This window comes from Protopterus annectens, chromosome 5.part0 (assembly GCF_019279795.1).
Source record: "Protopterus annectens isolate FY-2018-M chromosome 5.part0, PAN1.0, whole genome shotgun sequence".
NCBI classification, from domain to species: Eukaryota; Metazoa; Chordata; order Ceratodontiformes; family Protopteridae; genus Protopterus; species Protopterus annectens.
Genome location: NC_056735.1, coordinates 906,000,436 through 906,022,029, shown reverse-complemented (window position 1 = coordinate 906,022,029; position 21,594 = coordinate 906,000,436). Strand labels below are relative to the sequence as shown.

Genomic DNA, 21,594 nt, shown 5'->3' with positions numbered 1-21,594 from the left:
TGATATTCAGAAATGAATTTCCCTAAAGGAAATTAATGAAAAAATTAAAGAAAGCAAAAATAACAAATCACTAGATGGTATTATTAATGAAATATATAAGCTTCTACCATCCTCTGCTAAATCAGTTTTACATAAGGTTCTGAATGAATCATACTTGCAAGGTATAATTCCACCTTTGTGGAGATATTCTTTAATTACCCCTATACTAAAAGAAAATAAAGACTCCCATTTGTACAGTTCATATAGGCCAATTTCTCTGATTAATAATGATTATAAAATTTTAATGTCTATTTTAGTTAACAGTTTTAAGAAATCACTAACACATCTCATCACTGAAGATCAAACGGGATTTATTTATAATAGACATACTCAAGACAAAATTCAAAAGAATCCTAACCACCATAGATATTTTAAATAGAGATAATCAAGAAGCTCTTATAATCACCCTTGATATAGAAAAAGCCTTTGACTCATTAAATTGGAATTTTCTTTTTAAAATTCTTGAATCATATAAGTTCCATATCCACTTCATTATAGTTTAGCCTATGTAAAATTAGGACCACTTACTTCTGAATCTACTGAAATTACTAAAGGTACCAAACAAGGATGCCCAATGTCCCCAATTTTATTTGCATTAGCAATAGAACAGTTTTCTTTGACAATCCATTGTGATCCCAAAATTAAAGGCTTTAATTAATATATATATCTATCTATATATATATATATATATATATATATATATATATACATACATATATATATATATATATATATATATATATACATATATATATATACATATATATATATATAAATAAAATCAATTTGACTCTAAGATGATACTATTTGCAGACGATATCTTACTTTCTTTAATAAACTCATAAGAATCCTTACAAGAATTAGATTAGTTAAAAAATGTTACTGTATTTCAGGATTATAAATTAGAAGTTCTAAATCTAACCACATACTATTAAATAAAAAAACTAATGTTGTTGTTGTTGTTCTTCTTCTTTCAGCTTTTCCCGGTTAGGGGTCGCCACAGCGGAACTCTGGTCCGCTAATGATTGGCAGTAGATTTTTACGGTGCCGAGGTGCCAGCCCGACACCCAACTTTCAACGAAGGCATGCCCATTCACGCATGTCTTTCGAACGCCACTCGACCGTGGGGAGGACATGCAGACTCCACACAGAAGGTGCTCCATTCTTCCCACATTCAATACACCTCTCAAATGCAGGAGGAAACCATAGCAACAAGTGAAAAGCCACACAGACAAAAGAAGGGAGGATGTGCAGGCTAAACATAGAAGGCACTCCAGCAGAGACTCAAACAGCACAACCAGGTATGGTGATGCAAATGAAACAAACTAAACTAGTGTACCGATTTTTAAACATCTGTATTAAAATGAGTAATTCACTGTAAAAGACTTGAAAAAAAATCGCCAGGATACCCTACAGCAACCATCAAAAAAAAGAAATGCAACAGCCTGGAAGGATTAAATAAGAAATTTTAGTTTTTCAATTGTTTTACGTCAACTGTTAGTAAGAAAACAAGTCTGCCGAGTCTACAAACCTAAATTGCTTTATATGGCACTAGATACATCATGAACTGCAAACCAAGTGTTACAAAAATCAACAAAATCAGGCACTAAACAAAAAAATCCATGCTTTGTATGCTCAAGTCTGCCACTGAATCAAAAATTTTATTTTGCAAGTGTACAGCACTGATGCCATTTGGCCTATTTCTGTCTCAGCCCGAATAGTTATATGACAACAGGAAACCAGATTTAACATATGGTATGAATACCAGCTCTAAGTTACAGATAAAGTCTCCAGTCCACTAACTAAATTTACTTCTAAAAGTCAGCTAGTTTCCCAGAAACTGCAATATAAACAAATCTAAACTGTAAACAACAATAATAACAACCAAAAAATAAAATCAAGCAACAAACTTAACTGACTTCATGTTGTGGCTCAACCCAAAATTTCTTCTCTTTATTTCTCCTCCTAGATGAGCAACAAAGAAGTTGTCTTCAAGCCTTGAGAACTAAATATAATGGAGCAATCCTTCATGAAATGGTAAACAAGTTAACAGGTTAGCTTTCAGAGGGCAAAAAAGTCCTATATAAAATTACACAAGTCCAAATCCTTACAAGGCAAGGAAAAAAAAAACTTAATGATAACACTAAATCGACTATAAATGAAATAACTGGGAAAAAGGTCACTTCTTTAAAATATCTAGGTATTGTACTATGTAAAAATATTGATCTAACTTTAAATACGAACTATAACAACACTGTGAACGTATTAAAAACTCTTACAGAGAAATGGAATAAATTACATTTAAATTTTGAAGATAGGCTACAATTAATTAAAATGATTCTGTTACCAAAAATAAATTACATTGCTTTATCTATTCCTATATTACCCAGTAAAAACATTTTAAGAGAAATAAATAAAATTCTCTTAAAATTTTTATGGTATCCAAAAAAAAAAAAAATAGAATAGCTACTACATGGAGAATTTAATTGGAAATGTTTAATTTCAAAACTTTACAAAATCATTATTAACTATAAAACTATTCCTAATCAGAAATTTTGGGATTTTATTACTAAAGATTATACATTGCCCCCAACCTTTGAGAATAAAACTAATCTTTTACATTCCATTAAATTAACTTAGTTTGGAAGATTTTTTCCTGGAAAATCTTGCATAGAGCTATCTATACTCCTAGTAAAATTGATAAATTTAATTTTTCTAAGGAGGTAACATGTTGGAGATGCTCTCTAAAATGCAAGGCCGATTGGTCTCATATATTTTATGAATGTTCTCTCATTAAGACATTTTGGAAAGATATTGGTAATTTTTTTCAAGCTATCTTTACTGATTCCTTTATATTATCAAAATCCTTAATTTTTCTGAATGTAAATGAATCTATTACAATGAATAACAAAAATAAATATCTTCTTTGGACAATTTTGGCAGTAGCCAAAAAATGCATTACAAGAAGATGGAAATCATCCTCCATTCCAACCTTTGAAGACTTCATGATCGTAGTGGACAAAGTAGCATCAACGGAAATAAAAGCTAAAGAATTAAGAATTTTTCCTAGAAAATGGACTAATAATCCTTGGGATAAAGTTCTCTCTCTTATTAAGACAATGAATTCAGATATACTTTCATCTAATTAATCAAACTGGAAGCAAGAATTGTTGAATATTGTATAACCTTCTTTATATGTTTATATTATTTTGCTATTCCCGTCTCTTTTGCTCTTGAGGCCTTTGTAAATTTTGTACATAGTTTATGACAATTTGTCATTTAAATTGTAAAATTATTTTTTCTCTATTGTTATTGGAAAACTAAACAAAAACATTTGAAAAAAAAAATAATTATTTTTTTCACTGAAATTCGAGATGTAGCTGCTGTTTTACTTCTGATGGTAGAAACCCAATGTACAGAACTTTTATAAGTGATTATGGTGGTAAAAGTTCTTGAAATTTTTATGAAAAAATCAATTATTCAGGAACCATAGTATTTATATACAGGGACCAAAAAAAAGCCAAAACTGTCACTAATTTGTGATTAGCCCTATGTTAAATGGTCAGCAGTGTGTGTGTGTGTGTGTGTGTGTGTGTGTGTGTGTGTGTGTGCGCGCGCGTGTGTGTGTGGGGAGGGGGGGGGTTCAAGTATACAGCAAAGCCCCCTGTACTTACTTATTCAATATAACCTATACTAGGGTCATACAGCTTTGTGGCTGAAGGAATTTTGATTAAATATTGTATCACTTAAGGGAGAATTGCTTACGTATACAGTTACTCATGACAGAGGAATATGGGAAATTCTAGTTGGGAGCCACAGCCCTCCAATACAAGAAGCACTATCAAGGTAGCAAAAACAAGAGAAGATGAAAGAAAGTAAATGATAACTTATGGAACACTGTCAGCAAACTATCCAATGAAGACTCTACACACAAAGACAAATTAAGTGGCAATGAATACTCCTCGCCAAAGAACAGTTTATACCAATCTCATTTCCATCACAATAGAGGCCAGACTGTTTAGCTCCTGAGCATTCTCCAAAAGATGATAGATACAACTCTGGACAAAGATCATAATCTCCTCAAGGAAAGCATAGATCGTAATCTCCTCAAGGGAAGCATGCACTGTACTGGGAACATGAACTAGTGACACAACTGTCAGTAAAGACTACTGGTCTTCTGTATCTTTCCAACTGGCGTATGCATTTCTGAATCTTTAATACTTTCCTGCTATCTCAATGTTCCAGTAAGTAAGCCCATGCCCCTCTGGAAAGGACAGTGTCACACCTGCCTTAAACCAAATCTACTTTCCATATCCATGCACCCTTCTCCACTGCTATCCTTTACAGTTCATTCTACATGCATTTCAAATGCATATTATGCCTCCCCTTGCTCTTATTTTTCTACTGAAAATATACCAGTTCTGGCCACACTCCTCAATTTCATACCCCTTCTTTGCTTCCAATCACTGTACCTGACCTCCTCTGAACTGGTTTCTATCATTGTTATTAGTTTTCTCCCTATGACCTCCAGGGCAGAGTGGTAATTAAAAAAAATGTCTTGCCTTCTGAGCCTAGCCAATGGAAATATGCCCAAATGACTGCTAGTCTTATTTACATCCTTCTACAACTACTCCTCTGCAATTCTGAGCATGACTGCCATCCTAAGACCATTCTAAATGTCTATGTTTTAACAGTCGGCACCCATTTTGTAGTCTACTCCTGTCTTTTTGCCACTGATGAATACACCTTGCACCTGCTTGTAAAGAATCTCTACTGTCAATGCCCAGGCTATTCAAGCAGACTACTCAGAGCTCTTTTGTTAAGCTTGTATTGTAAACTTTTGACCATGACTACTACCGCCCAGTCTTGTATTATGTGAAAGTAGATTAACTGGACTGGGCTTTCAATCTGTAAGGATAAGTTTACTACAAATAATTTCAACAGAGCTGACTCTCCAGTAGTAACTCCTGAGGCATTCCACTAATTACTCCTTTCTTTTCTGATGATGACGTGTGGCATAACCCCCCAAACAGTTCAGTTTCAATATATACTTAATGTAAAGAAAACGCATATGGGAACCATGCAGGAAAAAAAAAATCTTTAATAAATAATACTTAAAATATACAAGCACTTTTACAGCAACGTACATGCTTTTTTAAGTATTTAAAACACTTTAAATAGCATCAGTGGTAGACTCATGTGACCAACACAGTCCAATCAACTAGTATTTCAATGTTTTAGTCTCCATTTGCTTAACACACAGTTAAGACTATAACATTCACAGAATCCTGGATCTGTTGTTGCATTTAATCTAGTAATCCAATTGTACTAAGCATTTTCAGTAAACGTTTTAACATCCCCACTTCTGTAACTACTACAAATTACTTACAGCTTCAAGCACCCTGAATCATCACGTGTTTTCCAAGTATATTATGTGAATTGGCCTTCTTAATATCATATCATATAAATGCTGATAAATTTGCTCTTTAAAACATCTGTCCTATTTGTCCACACAATACTTCTTACAGACAACACAAGAGGCAACATAAAACAGATGCTGAGCATAATAATTCACATAATTATGAACATTCTGTCATTGGATGCATAAAATAATCATGTTGTGGTAAGTAAGTGCAGTAATTACAGTATCTACATGGATAGGAACATACTTTATACACAAAACAGGTTTAAAACATGGAGATTTCCTATAACAAAATTGCTTAAGACTCTATTAAAAGCAAAAGACGGCTGTTCACCAATTATATGTTGTAAACTTGCATCTACAGTTAAAATATGCCAGTTCTTTTTTAACACTGTCACAATTTATACATTAATGTCTCTGACAAAGGTTAATGGGAAATGCCATCCATTGTTCACTACCATATTTATACGGTCTGTAGATATCCACTCCTAATATCATCACTTAAGTCCTCTCTGACAACTAATTGAACTTCATCTTTCCGATATCTCCTCTGTATAAAATCAAGTTTCATATGATCAAAAGTGGTTAGTAAATCAACATCTTTAATAGTAAGATATGCTGCTCTCATAAAATGTCCTCTAAATATGTTATTACATATAAATTTAGGGTACATACCATTTCTATGTGATATAATATTCTTTCTACATGACTCCTTAAAAGTATTCATAACTAATTTACCCTCAATATCACATCATATAGTAACATTTAATTTAAACATAAATCAAACATATATTTATTACACTCCATACAAGGAAAATATCATCCACAAAAATACAGTTGTGTACACTTACCATAAATGTAGATGTTCGAGTGTATTCACTGTTGCAGTCATTACATTTGGGTAATCTGCTGGCAGGTTGCCCTCAATCGGCCTGAATTCCAAAGTCTTGGGTCCTGCGTCGGTTGCTGTCTTCTCTTCCATGACGTCAGGTCATCAGGGGTATAAAACATGCAGCCGACGCCATTTTCTTTAGTTTTTCTTGCCCCCGAAAAAGGTAGTAAAAAAAAAATATATATATATATATATATACATGCATCAATATAAACTTTACCTTCATCTACAAGCAAATATACCACGTAGGTTGTAGAAGATAGAGAAGGAAAGATAAACTCCAGAATGACAGGGGGATGGTGGGAGGGTAACCTGGACTGCAACAGTGAATACACTCGAACATCTACATTTATGGTAAGTGTACACAACTGTACTATGTTCTTCATGTTTCACTGTTGCAGTCATTACATTTGGGTAGAATCCCAAAGCTACGGTTGGGAGGCTGGAGCTAAACAGCATTAGGTGCGGCTATAAGGCCCTGCAGCACTGCAGTGGCAAAGCCTGCCCTGGACTTAGAGTTGAGAGGCAAATGATAATGCTTTGTAAAGGTGTGAACAGAACTCCAAGTAGCAGCCTCTAGAATGTCTTTGGTTGGTACTCCTCTGAGAAAGGCTGCTGAAGTAGCTGCAGCTCTGGTGGAATGAGACCTAATGCCCTTGGGCACAGGTTTACCATGGTGTAAGTAGCAGAAACGGATGCAGTGGCTTATCCACTTTGAAATTGTCTGCTTTGAAATAGCCTTTCCTTCTGATCCTGCAGCATATGACACTAGTAATTGCTCGGTTTTTCTTAGAGCTTTAGTCCTGCTCAAGTAGAATCTTAGCTGTCTGTGTACATCCAAGGAATGCAGAATTCTCTCCCCTTTGTTCTGCGGATTTGGATAAAAAGTTGGTAGATGAATTGTTTGGTTAAGAGCCACACTGGAAACCAGCTTAGGCATAAAAGTAGGATTTGTTCTCAGAGCACCCTGTCTGGGTACAATATGATAAAAGGCCCTACAGCCATGAGGGCCTGTAGCTCTGAAACTCTTCTTGCTGAAGTAATTGCAAGTAGCAGAGTTGTTTTCCATGATAAGAACTTTATATCAGCGGTAGCAGCTGGTTCAAATGGAGGCAGGGTGAGCTTTTCCAACACATAATTGAGGTCCCATGCAGATAATGGTGATCTTCTAGGAGGCCTTAAATTTTTGGCTCCTCTAAGATACTGCTTTAGTAAAGGATGAGAAAAGATTGTTGGTTCTATATTGTAATGAGCCAAAATGGCAGAGGCATGGATTTTGATTGATGAGAAAGATAGGCCTTTGTCAAGCATCTCATTTAAGTATTGTAATATCTGAGGAATATTTGGTTCTGCTGTATCAGTTCCTTGTGCTTGATTCCAAGTACAGAATCTCTTCCATTTGTCAGCATAAGATTTTCTAGTACTAGGCCTTCTGGCTTCCAAAATGACATCCATCACAGCTTTACTGAGAGGTGTTGTTTGTATAACTACATGATCAGCCATGCTGCCAGGTTCAGTATCTGTAGTTGATTGTGCAGGATCTGATTGTTTTGCTGGGACAGTAGTTGAGGTCTTTGTGGGAAGGTCCAAGCTGGGTACTGAGACAAGTTCCTTGGGATTGGGTACCAGTACTGGTGAGGCTAGTCCAGGGCAATTAGTATCATCTTTGGTTTCTCTTGTCTGACTTTTAGGAGGACCTTGGGGAGAAGAGACAGAGGAGGAAAGGCGTAAACTGATAGGTTTTTCCAACTGAAGGATAGGGTGTCCACTTTCCATGCTTGTCTGTGATAAGTCCTTGTGCAGAATCTTCAATTGATAATTTTGAGGAGAGGCAAATAGATCTATCTCTGGGCTCCCCCATTTCTGTGTTATCATGCTGAAGACTTGTGGATTTAGTTTCCACTCGTGAGGATCCATACGGTTTCTGCTTAAATCGTCTGCCAGTGTATTTTGTTTTCCTGGCAGGAATTGAGCTTGAAGATGTATTTGGTAGGTTAAAGCTGTGTCCTACAGTGCCATGGCTAATCTGCAAAGGTGGTATGAGTGTGTGCCTCCTTGCTTGTTTATATACCACATGAATGTGGTGTTGTCATTCTTTATCAGTAGTTGTCCTGAATGAAGTAAGTCCTTGAAGGCTGTTAGGGCATTTTGAACAGCTAGCATCTCTTTCTGGTTGATATGCAGATGCATTTGTTTTGGGGTCCATATGCCCTGAATGCATCTTCCTGCCATGTGGGTCCCCGAGGCATAATCCGATGCATCTGTTGTTAAGGTTGGGCTGGCAGGGGGGGGAGAGTGAAAGGCCATCCCATGTTTTGGTGACATGCCTTTGCCCACCATAGAAACTCCTGTTGTAGGCAGGGTATGAGAGGAATCACTGTTTCCAGACTGTGAGAATGCTGACTCCATAAACTTTTCAGGTACCATTGAAGTTTCCTCATATGCAGTCTTGCATATGGAATCAGTAGGATGCAGGATGCCATAAAGCCCAGAGCCTGCAGAATTTGTCTTGCAGATAACTGGATCTTTGTTGCCATCAGTTAGAAGTAAGTAGTCAGTTGCCTTTGCTTGTCTGGCGTGAGGTAAGCCATTTGGCAGTTGTATTCAAGCTATGCTATCTTTTGAGAAGGCACCAGTTGTTATTTCTTTTCATTTACTGTGTGCCCTAGGCATGTTAGAAGCCTTTTCATAAACGCCAGATGTCGAAGAAGAATGTCCTTGTTCTCTGCTTGAATGAGACAGTCGTCTAAGTAAGGATATATTTGTATACTTCTTTGTCTGCAAAATGCAATTACTGGTGCCAGGCCCTTTGTAAAGACCCTGGGCGCAGTAGCTAAGTGAAAGGGCAGTGCAGAGAATTGGTAATGCATTACGCCAGCCTTGAATCTGAGGTATCTTCTGCAGGGTTGTCTTATTGGGACATGCAGGTATGCCTCTTTTAGGTCTAATGTCACCAGCCAAGCATTCTTGCCCAGCATGGGCAGAAGCTGCTGCAAAGTCAGCATTTTGAATTTTGGAATGTCCAGGTATGTGTTCAAAATCGATAGATCCAATATTGGCCGCCAGGCCTTGTCCTTTCTGGGTACCAAGAACAGTCTTGAGTAAAAACCTTGTTCTTTTTCCTGTTCTGGTACTATCTGAATGCCCCCCATATCCATGAGTGACGTAACCTGTTTCTGTGCCTCTGCCCATTGATTTTTTGGCAGATCTGGCCAATCATTTGCCATTGGCAGAGTGTGGAAATGGAATCTGTATCCCGGTGATACAATGTTTAGTACCCACTTGTCCTGGGTTATTAACTGCCAATTTTGAGCAAAAAGTGCTAATTTTCCCCCTACGGGTGCTGCCAAAAGATAAGTGCTTGGTATAGGCAGAGGGAAGTCATTGGGATTGCTTTCTGTAGGTTTGAGCTTTATCTCCTCCAGATTTGGAGGTAGAAGCGCCCCATTGCTTTGACCTGTATGAATCTTGGGCCTGGTATGTGGAACCCTTAAGGGTGTCTGGATTTGCCCCTTTGAGCTCTGTCTGACACAGGAAAGGACCAATTTTTTGTAGGCCAATGTCTATTGAATCTTGGTGGCTGCACTTGTAAAAAGTCGTTAACAGTTTGCATAGACTTCGCTTTGTCTTCCTTTTTCTTTAAAAACTCTTCTGCCTTGATACCAAACAGAGAATCATGCAGTAAAGGTGCATCTAGCAGTTTAGCTTTAACATGATCAGGCAAATTTTGTTCCTTTAACCAGGCATGCCTCCTAATCACAGATCCAGTAACTGTGGCCCTACAGGAGGCCTCTAAGGAATCAAACCCACATTGCAAAGTATGCTTTCCTACTTGTTCAGCGGCATGCAATAATTCCTGCAATTCTTTATTTTCTGCACATTTTGAAATCAACATCATTTTCTGTTTCAGCAATCCCATAACATGTTGTTGGTACTTAAGCATACGAAATTGACAATTTAAGGCCCTGATTGCCAAGGTTGCAGATGTATAAACCTTTTTTCCCCATCTGTCCAGTGCCCTTGAATCTCTGTCAGAGGGGGTAGGATTTTTTGCTGTCGAGGCCTTAACTCCCTTTAGACCCTGTGAAATAGTTTCAGGATCAACAGCAGGGTTTCTAAATAAAAATGTATGTGAGTCAGGGACCCTGTAATATCTGTCAGGCTTACTGGGAGCCGGAGGTAAGGAGTCAGGGGTCAAGCTTAACTCCGAAAACACATCATCCACAATGTCTAGGACAGGGGGAATGGTTAAAGGCCTGTGCTGACGGCGAAGAAGGAAATCACTGAGCCTCTTTTTTGATTCTGAGAAGTCTTGACTCTCCCAGAGAAAATGCTCCCTCAAAGTATGCAATGTTTCTCCAAATGAATAATCCACAGGAGTAGATGCAGATGGAATAGACTACTCAGCATCAGAATCCTCATAGGGAGGAACAGATAATTCCTGATCAGAAGAGGAATCAGAAGAAATAGAAACCTGATGTAAAGAATCATAGTCAGTGTCTTGCCTAGGCCTCTTATCTGGAGGGGGATGGGTACCCCTGATCAAGGTAATAAGGTCTTCAGCCATTTTGATCATCTGTTTTTTAGGCATAGAGGCCTGTGCAAGTGGCTCATGCATCAGTTTTTTAGTTTTAGAAGTTGCTTTTGTTTTTGGTTTTGCAGTTGTCGTCGGTTTGATATACAAATGTTGAGGTCTAAATAAACCTTCAGAAGCTGGTGCCTACTCAGTGGCTCCAGACCCATCTGAGGGTGATACAGCCGTCGGTCCAATACCTTGAGTATCTTGCGGCATGCCGTACTCCACATGGGTGTCGGTAGAGGCCTCTGACTCAAAGGTAGCAGGCATCAGGGGCTGTGAAAGTGCCTCACTGAGTACCGGCAAACCGGTGACTGGCTTAGGAGAAGCTTCATCGTCGGTTTTGGATCCTGACTGCCTTTTCTCTGTCCTTTTCTTTGTGTTTTTTATGTACTCCGATAGTCGGATTGCTATCCGACGACATTTCTGGGTAGTTAAATCTGTTTCCAAAATACTTTGATGCAAAAATATACCAACGCTTAATAGTGTGTTGGTTAAATCTAGCACAAAACCAACAGCCAGGCACATTGTGATCAGGGCCTAGGCAAGGGATACAGTATAAATGGAAATCCTTATGAGGTATTTGCTTTTCATAAGTAATACAATTATTAACCTTTTCTAACATCGGTAAAAAGCAAGAAAAAAGTTTCCCCAACGGGGTACTTAGCTTTAGTGAAGACTTCGGTTCTGAAACTCAAACACGAATATTTCAGTAGTTGGCCAACCGGCACTTGTGAAATGCTTCTGCTTTGGGCACCGCGCGGCAAGAAAGACTGAAGAAAATGGCGTCGGCTGCATGTTTTATACCCCTGACGACCTGACGTCATGGAAGAGAAGACAGCAACCGACGTAGGACCCAAGACTTTGGAATTCAGGCCAATTGGGGGCCAGCAGATTATCCAAATGTAATGACTGCAACAGTGAAACATGAAGAACATCCTAAAATAATACGCAATATTTCTAACAGATGTCCCAGAAATACACAAGGTTGTTCCCAGATTATGTGGGTGGTTGGCATAATGGTTAAGGTGTTTACCTTACAAACACAAGATGCAGGGTTTGATTCTCACATGGGGTAATTTGCTAGGCTTAAAATGGCCCACAAGGGCAATTAGCCTAGTACAAACCTAAGAACCTATGACAGCAAGCACAATATTAGCATAACTATCAGCACATGCCAAGACTGTGGCAACACCCATTTTCTGTAAGAAAAAATAATTTTCAAATGCAAAACATTCTCTAAAATGAATTTAATCAAAGAAAATACAAAATAATTTTACAACTGAAATATTCACTATTATTTTTATTATAGTTTATCCAACAGAGGACACAGCTGTTCTCCAAAATAAATTGTTCAGTAAGCCAGATGGACCCACAAACTACTGGTCACATTGGTGGATAATCTAATGACTTGTATATTTTAGGAAGGCCATAAGGAGTAGGAATCAAGGGACAGGAAACAGAAATAATCAAAAAGATCTGAATTCAGAAGACCATTCCTATACATATCATATAACAAACTCTTAGCATTAGATGCAACTTTGTCAACATCCTATCTACATAATATTTGATATGTACTGTCATCTAACAGTAGAATATTCATCTTATCCAAATAGACCATTATCCATTACTGCAATGGCCCCACCTTTATCAGCCGTTTTAACCTCAATAGCTATATTACTTTTCAATTTTTTTAAAAAGGTCACCGATGAGAGGGTCCAACTGGGGGCAACGGAAGAGGAAGTTCTCTGGAGACAACAACAGCATGGATCGACGAACTAGAAAGTGATTGGACTAGTGTTTAACTTGTCTAATTACACCCTCACTACAGCAGAATGTACTCTATTGAATAGAGGTCTCTCCTACATTCCTTCCACAGGTACTAATTTAACAGATCTACTTTTAGATCTTAGACTTTTTGCAGGAATTTAGCTTTAAAGCTTATGTATTCTAATGATGACTCTATGAATACTAACTATACTGAGATTGGCCCTAGGCTAAGAAGAAAGAGTGTTTTTTTGTCCAGTTATTCCAACACATGTTGATTGCTTTCTCAAATTATGTGAGTATGATTTTTATGACTTGTTTTCTAATGGGGGTCGAATTAAAAATTCTTACTTTAACATGTCTAATGATGAACGTAGGGCGCTTTTTTCGCTACAAACAAATAATACCCTAGCTATTAGACCTGCCGACAAGGGTGGGGGTATTGTCCTTTTAGATTTTTCTAGTTATGTTGATGTCATGTTAACTATGTTACAAGATTCCCACACCTATCAAATGGTGGACGTTTCATTTTTGGATAGAACTATTAGAAGAATTTGGGATAACCTGTATGATCTCCTAATGTGCAGGCAGATCAATTTTGAACTTCATTCCTATCTATGTGTTGAACATCCCCAGGTTCCTTTAATTAAAGGCTTGCCTAAGATACATAAGTCTTTAACATCTCCCCCTATGAGACCGATTGTATCTGGCAGTGGCTGGGTGACTGAGACCATGTCGATTTACATTGAGTATAAGCTAGGTCCATTAGTCAAAATGATTCCTACTATATTAAAAGACACTCTTCAACTTTTGGATGATATTGAGATTTACAACAGTAATTCTATTTGCCCGAAATGTATCTTGGTTACTCTAGATGTTAAGAACTTGTTTACCTCTATTCCCAATGATTTTGGCCTTGAAGCCATTAGAGAGATTCTCACTGGCTGTGATTGCATGTCCAATGAAGAAACCATGCTTATTACTCCACTACTCATTTTCTTGAGTTTAGTATGACTTCTTCTTGTATTTCTGTAGATTTTCTAGATGTCACCATAGGTCAAGACCCTGCTGGACTATTAACTACTAGATTGTACCGAAAACCCTGTTTGACGAATGCTTTATTGCATTTTAACAGTATGCATCCTAGGAATGATTTTTTCAAACACAGTTAAGGGGCAATACTACAGATTGAAGAGAATCTGTAGAGATCCAGTAGACCTAACACTACAGTTAGATGAGTCAGACAAGCTATTCTTGGAGAGAGGCTATAAGAGATCCATTTTGGTAAATATTAGAGAAGAAGTAATGGGGATGAGTACTCCTTTAACAAGGAATCAGATACACTGTAATAATGGCAATAGACTTCACTTTGTGACTACTTATACAGGAGATATTGGTCGTGTAGTGGAAATAGTGAAGCATAATTGGCATGCTTTGCCACTGGATCCAGCCACTGCCAGATTGGTAGGAAATTTTCCGCATTTCACGTATAAAAATAATAATAATCTGAAACGCATTTTATGTAAGGATGTAATGAAGTGCTCTAATAAGAACCAGGAGTTTGACAGGGATTTGACCCCTGGAACTTTTCCATGTAAGCATTGTAGGATGTGTAGTGTTATAACTACTACACAAAATTTTGATCATCCTGTCTTAAAGTTTAAGTTTGTCCCTAGGTTTGTTGCCACTTGTAATAGTGTAAACTTGGTCTATCTTGCTTCTTGTGATTGCTGTACCTGTTTTTATGTAGGCAAGACTACACGAAGATTAAGAGACAGGATCTATAATCACCTGTATGATATCAGGAATCAGAATCAACAAAATGCATTAGCTAAACATATAGTCAGTTTTAATACTCATAAGTTTAGCTTTAGAGCTCTACAACTAGTGCCTATTAACATGAGAGGGGGCAACTTAAATAGTCAAATAGAACTGGTGGAAGTCAAATGGATTTTCAGACTTTATGCTCACATTTTTCCAGAGCTTAATAACCATGTCAGTTTAAAACCAGCCCTGGAAGCACGCCCTCTAAAATAAAATAAAACATAACAACATTGAATGGAACAATAAAATAGAAGAAAATGTGAAATAGTTAGCCATAGTGGAATTAAAATAACACCATAAAATAAATAACATAAACATAGAACATATTATATTATGTTATAATGGTGTATAGATTTCTTTGCTTTCACTGCCTAAAGGGTTAATCAATTAATTAATTAGAACTGTGCAAATCTGACTGGCCAACATCATTTTAAACTTGCTTAAATTAAACTGATTGTTTTTGTTTTCTGAGATCTGATGAAGCATGTTTTTACATGTGAAAGCGCTTATCCACTGATTGTACAATAAATTCGTTTACATATTTTTAAGCCTGGTGGTCCTGCCTTGTGTTTCGTTTTGAATTTTTCTAAAACAGGTTTTTCATTAACAGCCACATTATGAAAAGAATCCCTGCGCTTACCTCAATGATTAAAGATCGCATATATTTAATTCTCATGTGCCATTAAAACAGCTTTGGTAAGTGGAGGATTACGCGGGACAAAAGAACTTGGTTTGTACATAATACCTCCCTGTATGTCACTGTAGTCCTCGAACATAAGTTTTGAAGTTGCATTCCTAACACAAAGTCTTAAATATGTAATAATGTTTATTATATCACTATCCTTAGAAGGAATAAAAGATGGGACCTTATTAAGGACCTTAAGTTTTACATGATCTAGAACAATAAAGGAGATGTTATAGACTAAACTGTTTGTCCTTTAGATATGTTTGCTTATATCCATGAGTTGTTGTTGTATCCATGAGTTGTTGTTGTTGTGTCTTTCGGCTTTTCCCAGTTAGGGGTCGCCACAGTGGAACTCCGGTCCGCTAATGATTGGCAGTTGATTTTTACGTGCTGAGTTGCCAGCCCTAATGCACAACCTTCAACGAAGGTACACCCATTCACGCATGTCTCCACGCAGAAGACGCTCTAGCTGAGAGTCGAACCGGTCAGCGTCTTACTGTGAGGCGACAACGCTACCGCAGCACCACCACCGCTGATACATATCCATGAGTATAGTCCCTCTTTGTTGTATCACTTCAACCAATCTTGGCTTGCAGAGGGTTGCTTGTAGTTTGGGGCCATTACTGACTGGAAGTGTTGGAAAGTCATCCAAGGTGAGAAATGGTGGTTCTTATACATACTGTGAACCAACTGCATGCACTTGTCATCCAAGGTGAGTAATAATGGTTCTTGTACATCCTGTGAAGCAAATGTATGCATGTTGTCCATATGAACAACAGAAGAGCTCTTATGTCTACGTGACACGAGTAGATGTATAAACAGACAAATGATCAAACATGATATAAGCAAATGTTCAGCCACTACAATTGGCCCCTTTAAGCTGTCCTTTATTTTCACTTCTGCTTCTTAATGAAGTACCAGAAGGATGTCTTCTAACAGTGCACTGTCAGAATGAACATAAGACTCATACACTTTTATTTGACAAAGTCTGAGGTGCGACACATAAGCAACCTTTGCAGAGTCGTACAGATCTTCCTGTGTTTGCTCAGCACAGATATAATATGGTTCATAGGTTCAAAGGTGTGTACTAGGCTAATGGCCCTGGAGCCTTTACAAGCCTAGTCCATAGGATTACCCTGTCATCGTGCCACCCGACCTTAGCTCCCACTGCCTCTGTCGAGTTGAGCCAATGCAGTGATCCCCGGGTGAATTTTCTATTTCCCATCCACTCATCAAGATTTCTCTTGAAGAGAGCCAGTGAGGTGCTCTGCTTGACATGTATGGGAAGTCTATTCCATAGCATGGTCAGTCTCTGGGTTATGAACCTGTTCCTCCAGCGTGTTCTGTTGCTTGTGGTAATGAGGTTGAGGTCTCTGGAGTGTGTGGTGTGGAGGGATTGGGATTTCTTTAGATGTAGCATTTCTAACAGAATTTGGTCAGACATGGCTTTATAAGTCAAACAGAGATTGCCTCTAAGCTGGCGATATGAGACAGAGAATAGTTGGAGTTTTTTAGTCTGTCCATAAAGGACAAGTGTTTAAAGCCTAGGATCCTCTTTGTGAGGTACGTCTGTGGCCTCTCCAGTTGTTGCAGGCGTCTAGTGAGGTACATGCCAAATGGGGCATTATACTCGATGATTGGCCTAATGAGGGAAGAGTAGAGGGAGACAATGACATCTTTCTTCCTGGATGCAAAACCCTTAGTAATGAGATATGCCACACAGAAGGCATTTCTGATTACAGTGGCAATGTGGTGGTCAAAAGAAAGGCTGCTGTCAACCTGTGTTCCCAGATCTCTTATAACACCTTCTGTGTTCAGTGGACTACCACTGATGTGGTAATTCAGGGGAACTGGGTTTTTCCCAAAGGGGATGACGACACATTTTTTGGCATTGAGCTTAAGGCCATGGTTCTAACATCTGTTGTTGTTCTCAGTGAGGCCTTTTTATACGATGTCAACATCACTTGGGGAGTTAATAATAGCTCCTAACTTGCAATCGTCTGCGAACTTTGTCAGCCAGTGTCCCTTCGTGTTGGCCTGGACTTCAGAAAAGTAGTGATATAGGGGTTGATGCCTAGCTTAGTGAGTTTTTCTGTGATTCCTGAATGGGGAATGGTATCAAAGGCCTTGGCCAGATCAAGGTAGGCTGTATGAACCACCTTGCCTTCATCCACAGCTCTGGTGACTGACTCAAAGAAGTCAACCAAGTTGAGCAGGCATGATCTACCCTTCACAAAACCAAACTGTGTGGGATCCCAAGTTTGGAGATTCCCTGTATCCTTGTTTATTAGGTCCATGATGATCCGTTCCACAGCTTTGCATATCAGACTCATCAGGCTAATGGGGCGAGAGTTCCCAGGGTCTGTAGTCGCTCCTCCTTTGTGGAGATGGAAGACTGTAGCAGTGCACAATTCGGGAGTGACAAAGCCTAAGGTGAGGCTGTGATTCAACAGAGCACAAAGATGAGGTGCCAGTTCACTCTGTAGTTCATGTAGAACACAGTCAGGGATATTGTCAGGTCCCATAGAAGCTGTATTCTTGGCCTTGCACAGTGCTGTTTTAACCTGTGCAGCAGTACTACTGGGTGCCTGGCAATCTACTGGTATTGTGACTGGTCCTTTGGGGAGGGGAAAGTTGGCATGGAATCTGTTGGCCAGTATACTGGCAATATCTGTTGGCTCGGTATATGAGGTACCATTTTGCAAAAGCTCAGAACAAATCTGTGTATTGCTGTGGAGATTCTTTACATAACTATAGAAGGTCATGTGGTTGTCTTTACTATCTGCTGAAATTCTGTTTTCATAGCTAGCTTTAGAGGATTTGATGAGGGATCTGAAGTTTTTGATGAGGCCGATAAGGGAGTTTTTCCAGTCTTGGGACTTCACCTTATTCCGAATCAGTTTCCTCCTTCTGTTGTAGAGTTTGTTTATGGCAGCGGACCACTAGATTAGCTTTCTTTTTCTGTAGGAGAGCATCTTGGTTCTATTGGGTATAGCGAGATCCATGCATTTGTATACGTGCTCGTACAGTGCATTGGTGTATGATTCAGCGACATCTTTTAGCATACTGTGGTACTTTCCTACGGTTTCCAATCTGGCAAAGTTATCAATGTTTACTGCTGTTGTCCAAGTACTTAAAAGTGCAGATTATGCTACAATGAATAACACTGCTGCTTCCCAACTCCAATGTATGTTCTTTGACTATGGCCTAGTGGTTACTGCTTGCACAGAGTTTGCCTGCACTTCCTATGTTCGTGTGAGTTTACTCTACGAATTCTGGGTTCTTCTCACCTCCATTAAACATGCTGCTTGGCTGAATTGTATACACCACTATAGCAAAGCCTTTCTAAGATCCAAGGATTCAGTTCCAATGTCTGAAGGGTTAAAAGACTCCCACCTTTAGCACAAATAAATCAAAGAACTGAAGTTGTGTTTTGTTAAAAATCAAACCAGAATACTTAAAGTAAACCTGTTTCTGGTTTGAATAAACTTTTATTCATAAGATGAAGGCACACACCTGTTTTACTTTCAATTATTGTTAAAGCAAACATCTCTTTTAGTTTCAATTATTATCATTTTTATTCAAAGTTAAATATATATTATACTAGCTTCGGAAAATCAATACTACTTTATTATTCTTGCATAAAGCAAAAAACTTGTCTGGAAGAAAACAACTCTGTGGAGTACTTTTCCAGAATCTAGTAGTGTCTGAATCTTTTGGAGATTTTTTTTTAAACATATACTGCTTCAGCTCTAAGACATGTTTTGACCACCACGGATGTTAAAAAATGATCAATTATACTTTAGTTGCAGATATGGACTCTTTCTGACCATTTACTAGTTCTGAAAATGACTTGGGGATGGTTACTATGCCTCTGCTCAAAAAAGTAAAAAAGAAAGGCAAATCAGAAACATAAAGTAAGCATTCATGCATTCAGAGAAAAAAAGTTTCAATTAGCTATGAAATTTAGTTAATTCAGACACTTAGAAACTAGTAATGGTAAAGAATATTTGAAGACAACTACAGTCATCTGATTTGTTAAATGCTGCCATGTGTTCTGAAATCAGTACAAGTAATAAACAGTAGCAGACTAATGGACTAGAAAATTCCATAAAAACAGTACCATGACTAAGAGAGTCTAATGCTACATAGTCCAAAAATGTTCCTTAAAGTATGGTCATAATTGAATGGTGTCACAATTTTACTAATTTGAAAGCAGTATTACCTTTAAACCAGCACAGGAATTTCTACCCTCAAGTCATGCTTCCATACTCAAGGTAAACCAAAGTATCAGAGCTCAAATATGGACACGACAGGAAAATGAACAGAAAGTCATACATCAACATTATCCTTGTCTGAAAAAGAGTATGATTAAACCCTTTCACTGCATTATATGAGATTCACATGAAACAGCACCAATATTACAATGTTTTTATGTAAATAAAATGCACCGCATCATTGTCAGCATCATACATGTACTTTTCCCCCCTACAAAAATCATTGCTAAATCCTAAAAGAAAGCTAAACATTACTTTAAAGGTTACAACGTGACATTAATTTAATTGTTGCACGTATATATTTTCACCATTTGTTAACAAAGTAACTGTTAAAAATATATCTAAATACCTGGCTTACTGCTGGTGAAACAATAGGACCGTAGCAAGTAGATCCCATAGGCTGGAGCCACATATAAAAATATATGTTTGAAGTTCAAGAGTATGGCAAAAAGGAGAGCACTTTCCAAATTTCTGTTCTAAAATGGAAAAAAAATAAAGAGAGATCATCTCCATTAGTGTACAGAACTGAGAAAATTACTGTTAATTACTGATAATGCTCAATGTATGCAAGGGATGAGTGGATTATTCATTTAGTGAATGTATTGGTCTTGCCAACTTCCAGTCCCGGGAGTTAACAGAGGAGATTCATCCACATATGAATGTACAACAGTGTCTCAAACTATTTGCTTTATGCTTGCTTACTCATAATATATGTCCGAAAATTTTCAGTGAAACTAAGCTAAACAATAATCTCCCTACGCCTGCAAAAAAGTATACCTAATCTCTTTTCAATGCTGTCACTACAGGTTTAGATTAAAAAATTGTATTTTCTTCAGCACACTTCTCCCTACAGCTTTAGCTTAAAACAAAATTGTTTCAGCACAGTTCAGTTATGAAATACTGTCAGGTGACATTCTGTCCCATCACCCAATACATCCATTCAACTTCGAACTTTGCTATGGCAAACTGACAAGTCTCCAATGGTGAAAGACACATACAAACACCACTGCTGTTATTAGATACAGGTTGTACATTCTAACCTAGTCATTACTGATGCATTCTAAGCATATCCAACTGATTTAAGGCACAGTGTGCTACCTCATCCTAATGGTACTTGAAAAATACACAAAATATACTTACTCTATGGGTTACAAAAATAAGACATTACATTCCAAAATAACAATCACAGAGCCAAAAACATCAGGCAATCCAATTCAGTCCATACAGAAAGCAGAAATATAACATAATGCAGAGGATTATGACTGGGTCTCATGACATATCCTAACTGTTGTGTGTTTTAAGAAAATGTAAGTTTTTTGAATCAGTGTGGAGAAAACAAACAGTTATGACTGAAAAACTGTTCAGAATTTTTTGCAAGTACCTGGCCAAATATTATTACCAGTTTAAAAATAATGTCAGTATAAAGCATAAATCTCAGCCTCCCAGCATTAAAAATTGTAGTATTGGCCTCTACAAATCATAGCAGATGGTCACATAGCGTAGCAGTTTCTTATTTTTCAGAATGGAGGGGGTTTGGTTACTAGTCTATACAGTCTGCTTCAAGGAATATTTGTACAGTCTTAGTTCAGTTATGTACTTATACAGCTCTTGAATATATCTATTTTTAAATTCAATAAAATACTAAGCAAAAATGTAACAAGTTGCATAGCATATGGATATAAATAGAATAACAGACTTAGCATATGCATGAAATTTCTGAAGGGTATGAAGTCTGAATCTCAAATGTCTGTCATTTTTTTCTGTCTCCAGTCCTCAAAGATCTGCCAATGATTTGCCAGAAAAACCACAATTTTATGAGTAATGGGCCAAAAATATAAGGCGAAAATCTGAACATCATGCGAAAATCTGTACAGCGGAAGGGTATGATACTCCCAGGCCAGTGAGTCCTATGATCTATGAATGCAAAACAAGCAAAAAGAAGTTATGTACTCACCATAATGTTCCATCTGTGTTGTTTGTCTTCATTCATCCTTGATAGATGGGTTCTGTTCCGATATTGGAACCGACTCGGCCATTACTACAGCTAGCGCCAGCCAAAAACTCCTGAGCTTCACCTCTACCCAGAATCCACTTCTCTTAATTTTGGCCCTT

The 21,594-nt window shown here is 37.8% G+C and overlaps 1 protein-coding gene across 2 annotated transcripts in view; it reads right to left on the bottom strand.

Moving 5' to 3' along the window:
- ALG8 (ALG8 alpha-1,3-glucosyltransferase) overlaps positions 1-21,594 on the bottom strand; it is a 625,276-nt gene that overhangs the window by 367,892 nt on the left and 235,790 nt on the right. For both annotated transcript variants that reach the window (XM_044072699.1, XM_044072700.1), the window contains one exon: positions 19,832-19,958. In XM_044072699.1, the coding sequence (XP_043928634.1) occupies positions 19,832-19,958 (127 nt within the window). The remainder of the gene's footprint in view (positions 1-19,831; positions 19,959-21,594) is intronic.